Genomic DNA, 9,170 nt, shown 5'->3' on the forward strand with positions numbered 1-9,170 from the left:
TAGTGTTCTTATTCACATCTTTTACCCATGGTTTCAAATCTCATTTCATTTCACATCTCGTTCCTATAGACCGGCATTGGCACAACGCCGGCATATCACGACACGTCGCGCTAGCCTGACAACGCGTCGGGAAGCATTTCGCAAACCTGACGACGCATTCGGAGTGTCGTGCGAGCTCGATGACGCGTCCGAAAGCACCACGCAAGCCGGATGACGCTTTCGAAAGCGTCGCGTGAACTCGGTTATGAGTCCGGAAGTGTCACGCAAGCCCAACAATACATTCGGATATGTCACGCGAGCCCGACGACACATCTAGACTCTCGTGTAAGCCCAATGATGAGTTTGGATGCGTCAGACGAGCCCATCGATGCTTTCGGATGCTTCAAGCGAGCCTAGCGCTTTGCACAAGCCCGATGACATGTCCGAACGCTTCGTGCGAGCACGATGACATGTTTAAACGTGTCGCTCAAGCCCGACAATGCATCCGAACGTGTCGCTTGAGCATGACAACACATCTGAACACGCCGCTCAAGCCCAACGACGTATTCGAACGTGTCGCTCGAGCCTAACGATGCGTCCAAACGTGTCACTCGAGCCCAATGACGTGTCCGGACACATCGCTCGAGCCTAATAATGCGTCTAGACCCGTCGCTCGAGCCTGGTGATGCGTCTGGACCCGTCACTCGAGCCTGGCGATTAGTCATGATGCATCGTGAGAGCGCAGAGACAAGTTTGGATGCGTCACACGAGCCGACAATGAGTCTAGATGCGTCGTGTGGGCTAGCGTGCTCGTGGTTGTCACAAAATAGGGACGGCAAAAGCAATTTTACTTAGTCTTAATAATAAACTTAGCCTTTAATAATTTAATCAACTCATAGCTATAACTGAGATAATTTAAATATGCTTAATTAAAACCTAATAAAATTATTCAATTAATTTAATATATATATATATATAATAAAATTATTTTATGTTTTATTTTTTATATCTTTTATTTTTAAATATTTAGATTAAATTTTTATTTTTAGTTAATATATTTTATATTTAAAAAATACCAAAATTATGTTGGCACCGCATACCCGAACAGTATTGTTCCGATCTAGAACCGAAACCTCAACACGGCTAAACCATGCTTTTACCCCTTGATGTTTCACTCCCATTCAACAAAGAGAACCTAAATTATCAGTATTCTATGGCATACCTAAGGTAACACTAGATGGCATATAATGTTTATGTGAACTACATGTTTCTAGTTTTACTTCCAAAGAAATAGGCAATAATGATTCTAAATTTAGATTGGCAAAACTCAGAATTCTTTCATAATTTTGCATGTTAAAGATACCCTAATTATTTTGATTTATATTTGTTGATAAATAACAATTGAATTGTGAGACAAATGTTTAAACACTTCATGTTAAAGTCTAACTTTACATAACTGGTCATTACTTTGTGAGGAGTTGATGACAACATTGGAGAAACAAATGAAACTAGATAAAGAGATCAAGAAGATCAATTGTTGTGTAAGTAGTTGTGATTAGAAGGTCCTAATTGTGGATAAACAATTTAGCATTTAATTAACAGATTTTCAATGAACTAAATTGTCAATAAAATTTGTACTAGAGTCAAATGAATGAATTTATAATTCACATGAACATTAACCTATATAACTAGATTACAATTATTAATTGCAAATTTCTAGGAGTCATCAATTCACAAAAAAAAAAAACCAATAAATAGAATAATGTTGTGAAATTTTGATGAGTGGTCGATTAAATGAGCATAACTCTTAATTTGACTAATGGTTCTGTTCATGAACTCATGAGCTACTATTTTTCTCTTATTCAGCTTGGTAAGAACAAAAAATTGAATGTCTGAAGAAAGGCCTTGCTCACATTGCATTGAATCTAACAAGTAATTGTCATTGGAAAAAGGAAGAAGCCAAACAGAATCAATAAAGTGATGCATAATATTTTCAAAGACTATTACATACCAGAGAAGAACCAGGAAATGTCTTTGGTTGGCACAATGTCTTTGCTTTTAATCTCTATAGAAGAATGTTCTTCAGAAACCAAAGAAGAATAAAAGGCCAAGCAGATAAAGCATGTCACAAACTTCATATTACCAGTAATTGTTTAGGTGGGCTTAATCTTTTGACAAGGCTCAACTCGTACAAATTTAAGGGTGATCCAAGAGACATTCTTCAAAGGACGTAAATATTTTAGCAAACAAAATTCATCCCACTTGCCAAAAACTTCTCAAAGGGTGAATCACCAAAATATATCTATCTTAAAACCCTCAACCCTGTTAGAAGCATTAGAATAAAAAGATAGTAAGATGTTATTCATCAAGATAAGCATTTTACAAACACATTAAAGGGGGAATATGTATTTGGAATCCATACAAATTCGAGTGAATATGGGCACGAATGTTGTATAGGGAATAAAATCTACTTGAGATGTAATCATAGCTGTTTTTCACCTTTTTTTCAGTGTCCAGCATAAAATTAAATAAAATGTTGCATCTTAAATCACTTCGACATATGGTTCACAGTTATCTGCCGCACACAATAATCTCGACTTGTGAATGACAAAGGAAAAAAGATAAGATCTCCATCGGATAAACTTTGAACAGAAGTAAGTGTATTCCATCCTAACACTTAAAAATTGTAGCGACAAATTCAGAGAATTTAAGAGAGAGAGAGAGAGATCAAAGAAAATGTAAGATAAAAAACACAGATGGAGATGGATCTTACCAGAACAATATCAAAGAAAAATGGAGTCCAAATAGGTAGGTTGGCTCTCAAAGGAAATCAAAAGCGATTGGTCTCCATAAACATGTGGCGAATTGAAGACGAGCTGAAGAGTAGGCGAATCTGGAAGGTAAACGACAAAAGAAGCTGCGAGTTGGAAGAATGGGGAAGAAGGGAAGGGGCGGCGAAGCCGATGACTGCCTCTGCGTCGGACACGCGTTGAATTTGTGGAGATCGTGAGAATCTCCGTTTCGCACGAGTGAATTATACGGCCTCAAAATTCATAAAAATAATTTTAATACTTTTTAAAATATTAAAATTTTCGGAATTTTGTAATTATCTTGAGATTATTGTTATTTATCAGTATTAATTGATTTACTAAAAAAAATACTGGGGTGGCCAGTCCATTAATGTTAATTTTGTGGATACTCAGTTTATGTTGAATAATTTTAAGGATGATGAATTCGGATTAAGAAGGTGACCCTAGGTAAATAATAATAATAATTTTATTTTTAGAGCATGTTAAATTGTTATGACTATTTTTGGAGCAAAGATGCTATTTTTTCTTTTCCAGCCAAGGTGGCTATCTTGAAACTATTATGGATACCTATGCACTACACACATTTTAATCCGGATTATTATTTTTTCAAAATATTATTCCCGTCTATTGGGATTAAATTAAAATTAAAAAATTCATTTTTCTTATATAAATCGAACTGAATCAAGGCTAAAAATAATAATCATGGCTTAGTTATTTCATCAAACGCTTTTATACAAAAGTCATTCATAACCCAAAAAATTTAGATTTATATCAAATTAATATTACAGTCCTAATAACATCTTTAGTTTATTTATAATTTTTAATATTTTAAGTTTTTTAAGTCAGTTTTAATGAAAAGTCATTGAAGACCTTACCCAGTTCATATTTATTCTAAATTTAAGTCGTTACATTATTGGTGATATTGAATAATCTGCTAAAATTTTAAAGAATTAGTTAAATTTAATTTAATTTATCTGTTAAAATAATTTAAAGTGATAATCTCATGCTACCAATTGCAGCTGGTTTCTACCATGAGTAGAGACTTCACAACAGCCAAGCAAGTAAAGCGATTGAGCGAGTAGAGCAGCTAAATGGTAGAGTTGACTGAGCGACTAAGCGGACAAAGCAGCCTAGTAGTAGAATGGTCGAGCGGGTAGATCAGCCGAGCGTGAAAAGCAGTTGATCGGGTCGAGCGACCAAGTGATAGAACTGTCAAGTGGGCAGTGCGGCCGAGTTGTAGATCTGGTCGAGTGTCCGATCGGGTAGTGAGACCGAGCCGGCAGATCAGCCATCCGGACAATACGGTCGAGTTACAGGTCTGACCGAGTGACCAACCAGGTAGTGCAATCGAACGGGTAGTGAGGTCGAGTCACAAATCTGACTAAGTAACTGACCAAGCAGTGCGGTCGAGCTGGTAATACGATCGAGCAGCAGACCAGGCCGAGTGGTCGACCGGGCAGAGTAGCCGATCGGGTTAGCGGTCGAGTGAGAAAAATAGGGCTGCCTAAAGGCAGAGCAGCCCTAGCAATAGAGCGGCCCGAGCATGCAAAGCAGTGGAGCAGGCGAAGCGGACTTAGGCATGCAAAGGACGTAGTTTCCTTGAAACAAATTTGCCCCATCTCCTACTATGCTTCGAGATTTTCTCAGGTCATCCGTTTTCCATAATACAACGGTTAGCCATGATGCACACCAAGAACTAGTGGTCACGACAAACTGAGAGGTGTCTGACTGCTATCACGAGTACTCCGCCAAGCAAGAGATGATTACAGAGGAGGGGGAACGCAAGTGGAGAGCTTCTACTTTTCCTTGTGTGTGTCCTTAGCCTATGATCGCAGTCTCCTAATATAGGAGCTCAGACCAATAGGCAGCGTTAATGATCGATTAATGATAATTACTCACCGAGTTGTTAAACGCCAACGTTTCACTCAGCTGTTTACATTCAACATTAATCTCTAATTTAATGTATTTGTTACATACTTAAATAAGCAGTAAAGAGATTTATGTGGCAAAATATTATTTAATCCACTTGGATAAATTTTGTCCCGATCGGTCCAGCATTCAGCACACATAGGTTATGCTCGTACACGAGTCAACTTAGTTCAGTGCAATCTGGGCCCTAGATTTAAACCCTCCCCCCCTACGCACTCATACATGAAGAGAGAGTCTCTCCTCATGCATTTGTTCATATCATCAATGCATGTAAATCAATATAAATCAACTAATATATGCCTTGAAACTCCCAATGTGAGACTAAAGTCACATTCACAATGGAGTTTCTTTCCTCTTCCACCTCTTCTCCATTCACATATATCCAACAATCCCCTACATGAATGGAGATAGGGTATGTGATAGCATTCAGTAGTTGAGTACAGTATAGGACAGGTAGGTTTTACCCTTTGAACCTTCCCTTGTGAAAACCTGTCCTTAAACTGTTATGCGTCTATGTAAGTATTGACATATCTCACCCAAAACTTTCCCTGATACAACTCAGTTCTCATGAGTGTGTTCATTATTGGCCATAAACACTCCTGGTTCTATGAGAAATTCTAAGAATTGTGCCTCCAATTCTATTTGAAGTGACCCTATTTCTTTCTCACATAGGTGATCTCTTAATAATATTTCACATTACTCTTCTTCGATTATTAAGAGTCGTGTGTTCAATCTCTATCCTTCATTGGTTCATTAGGTCATTCCCCCACAGTGAGCAATTTTGTCGGTACAATTAGATTATCCTTTTGAACTTAGTTCTTGGGATCTCTAGTCTACATAGGTTAGGTTTCCTTTGCACCAACATTTCCTGTAACATCCCTAGTTTTTTTTTGTTTACATTTTCTTTCATAACCATTCATACAAATATAACTGCGGATATCACTTGCACATATTTTCATAGTGGGTTCTCAATTCAACAAAGTTGCATAAATGATTCTTAAAACATAGAATAATGCGAAAAATAAACTGGAAGATCTTCGGGTTTACTACCATTGACCCGAGCTGGCTCACTGGTCACTGCCTCTTATCTCATTCGCCTGATTGTCTGTAAAAAAGTTAAAATCTGTGAGTTGAGAGACTCAATATATTCAAAATGTGTTATGCCATAGTTAGCGCATATAATCTAGTGTACTAAGGGAAACCATATTCTTGGTAACTGGGGACCTTCCTACTAACATACCATGAACATAAGCATAAACATCTACATAAGCATAAAAGCATAAACATAAGCATGTAAATGAACTTGGCATAATAATAGACTTGAACATGAGCATGTCCGTAAGCATCGACATAAGCATACTTGCATGACATAAACATACACATAAGAATAGACTTAATCATGAGCATGTACATAAGCATAAATATAAGCATAACGACGTGGGATAGGTGAGCTCCAGGGCTAAGGACACCGGTCTCACTCAACCATATGAAATTTGGTAAGCTCTCGGGCTATGGACACCAGTCACACTCAATCACATAGATTTTGGTGAGCTCCCGAACTATGGACACCGGTTACACTCAACCGCATAGATTTTGGTGAACTCCAGGGCTATGGACTCCGGTCACACTCAATCGTATAGTTTTGGTAAGCTCCCGGACTATGGACACCGATCACACTCAATCGCGTAGATTTTGGTGAGCTCCTCGGTTATAGACACTGGTCACACTCAATCGAGTAGATTTTGGTGAGCACCCAGGCTATGGACACCGGTCACACTCAACCACATAGATTTGGTGAGCTCCCGGTCTAAGGACACTAGCCACACTCAACCACGTAGATTTGGTGAGCTCCCCGGGCTTAGGTCTCTGGTGTATAACTTAACCCATAATAAAATTCATAACATGCGCAATCATTATTTATCATAAGATCCATAACATGCATAATTATTAATTATCATAAAATCCATATCATGCATAATCATTAAAACCTAGTTATCTATACTCATACAATGACCATGTTAGATTTTTATTATGTATGTCCCATACCTACATGCATGCAATGGTTTCATACAAATTCTTCATCATAATTACAATGACATGGACATAAGTATAATCATGCACTTGCCCTCAACTTGATCATTACTTAAACATGGGCATAATCGTAAATCTTAATCTAAGCATGTAAATCTACAACATAGGTTTAAGCATAAACTTGTGCATCAATATAGCATGAGCATTCATGGCAACTTAAACATAGCAAAATCGTAAACCTAAACATAAGCATGCAAATTCATATTATGAGCTTAAGCATAGACTTGTGCATCAACATATCATGAGCATGCATAACAACTTAGACATGACATAATCATAAACCTAAATAAAAATTAAATTAGCATGCTAAGTTATCAACAGCATAGCAAACTTCATAGCATATTAAACCATAAATTGAAATTAAATTAGCATGCTAAGTTATCAAAGTAGTGGCCGGTTTCATAACTTATTAAACCATAAAAATTGAAACTAACCTATACTACACAGTTATCGAAACCAAGGTTAATTTTATAGTGTCCTAATCCATAAAGATCTGAACCCTATGATGATTGTTTTCAAGTTCGTAACACTCATACCAAATTATCATGAAATTCATAACCTGCATAAGCAAAATTTCTAAATTCCCCTAAGGCCTAAACTGAAATTTATAAAACTAGTACACCAAGACTTTTAACAAGGAAATTATGGTATTTATTTTCCAATGTCTTCACATAGTATTTGTTTAATTGTGATCCAGAACAAGTACGTTAAAGTATTATCCAGACTAGTTCGTTCTTTTAACAATCTAAAATCATTCCACACTTCCTAATGGGGGTTAAGGGAAAACCAACCATGATCATATAAATGACAAAACACATCATAGAGGTGTATCTATAGAAAACATGTAATCCATGCCATCCTTTTTAATATTTCCCTACAAGAGGAAGTTGTGTTATATATTTCCTACCAGACCATAGAGGTACATCTACAGTAAGCCTGCAAACAATCTTCTAGTTTACTTTTAATCGAATTATTAATCCCAATAAATTCATCCATTAATTGGTAACCCAAATACTTATTAAACAGATTAATACTCAAATAAACCTTTTAATTAGACTAACTAGCTAATAAATCAATCAAGCTTTAGACGATACTTAGTAATTCAATCTATCTTTAATACTTCATCGTTCAATCTTTTAAATCAGAATTACTACTTCAATAAATCTGTTAACTATTACTCAAATTCTAAACAACCTCAAAACCTTGCTAATTAACTAACTTTAATTAATAAATACCAAGCAGCCTGGAATTAATCTCGACTAATTAAACCTTACCATCCCTCATCAACAAGAAATCGTGGATCATAATGGACATGAAGAAATACTTACCTCCTATGTTTCCACATATAAACATCATTATATGAATTGATTAATGCACAAAAAGTATAGAACATGCACAAATTGTAGAGCAAGGACATCATCCCTAAATAAATCCGAAACGTATCATTCATATAACAATTTGGAGCATAAGAAGAGAACCTAAAGCATGAGTATCATGCTCCCAAAAATAGCCAAGAACATCAACCATGTTACTCGAAATTCACAAACTATAGAAACTAACTAAAAAATTAACAAAGTAGGGAATATACCTTTTTCTTTAGCTGCTAACTCCCTCTTCTTGTCTTCTCTTAGAGCTCTAGAATCGATAGAGAACAATAGAGAGGATAGGAGCTCCTTAGGACCGGTGGCACATCAAAGGGGATGGGGTTTTTAGAGGTAAGGGTTTTAAAGAGATAGAAGTTGGACTTTATCTAAATTCTATCAACTATGTCATATAAATTTTATTATATGTATACCAAGCCATCAATTTGATATTGGATCAAATTTCGTGTATATATATATATAATATTATATTTTACATGTTATATATACACACATTATGTACATTAATCTTATATCTTTTTCTTATTTAATTTTATTTATACTTTATTTCTATATTAATTAGATGAATAATCTATATAAAAATTTATACACATGTAAATATTATGTCTTTATATATTTATATTCTACTATAATTGATTATTCCAAATTCCATAATTGTAGACTTAATTAATTAAATTTATTCATATTAATTAACTCTTAATTAAATCAAATGAACCATCTTAATTAAATAATTCTAAATTCTAATTAAATTATAATTTAACCTAATAAATTTCTTTAATTAAATAAGTGGTTTCAGGCACCACATTTCCCATCAGTATTAAGCCCATCCCTGGCGATAATCTTGCAACTAACTCTATGTTTAACCCTTTAGTTAATGGATCTACTAGATTATTCTTTGACTTCACATAATCAACATTGCTAACTCCCATTGAGATTAGTTATCTAATGACATTATGTCTACGCCGTATATGTCTAGACT

General features: G+C 35.6%; 1 protein-coding gene across 3 annotated transcripts in view; it reads right to left on the bottom strand.

Moving 5' to 3' along the window:
- The window catches only part of LOC121975074 (mechanosensitive ion channel protein 2, chloroplastic-like), a 62,861-nt gene extending 59,870 nt beyond the window's left edge, over positions 1-2,991 (bottom strand). The window contains exons 1-3 of one of the 3 annotated variants that reach the window (XM_042526449.1): positions 2,753-2,991; positions 2,123-2,301; positions 1,991-2,044 (exon numbers count right to left, since the gene is read on the bottom strand). In XM_042526449.1, coding sequence (XP_042382383.1) covers positions 1,991-2,044; positions 2,123-2,197 — 129 coding nt within the window. In that variant the 5' untranslated portion in view covers positions 2,198-2,301; positions 2,753-2,991. Of the gene's footprint in view, positions 1-1,990; positions 2,045-2,122; positions 2,302-2,752 lie in introns of those variants that run through there. The other 2 variants (XM_042526450.1, XM_042526451.1) reach the window with 2 other exon arrangements.
- Positions 2,992-9,170: the final 6,179 nt, after the last annotated feature.

This window comes from Zingiber officinale, chromosome 4B (assembly GCF_018446385.1).
Source record: "Zingiber officinale cultivar Zhangliang chromosome 4B, Zo_v1.1, whole genome shotgun sequence".
NCBI classification, from domain to species: Eukaryota; Viridiplantae; Streptophyta; class Magnoliopsida; order Zingiberales; family Zingiberaceae; genus Zingiber; species Zingiber officinale.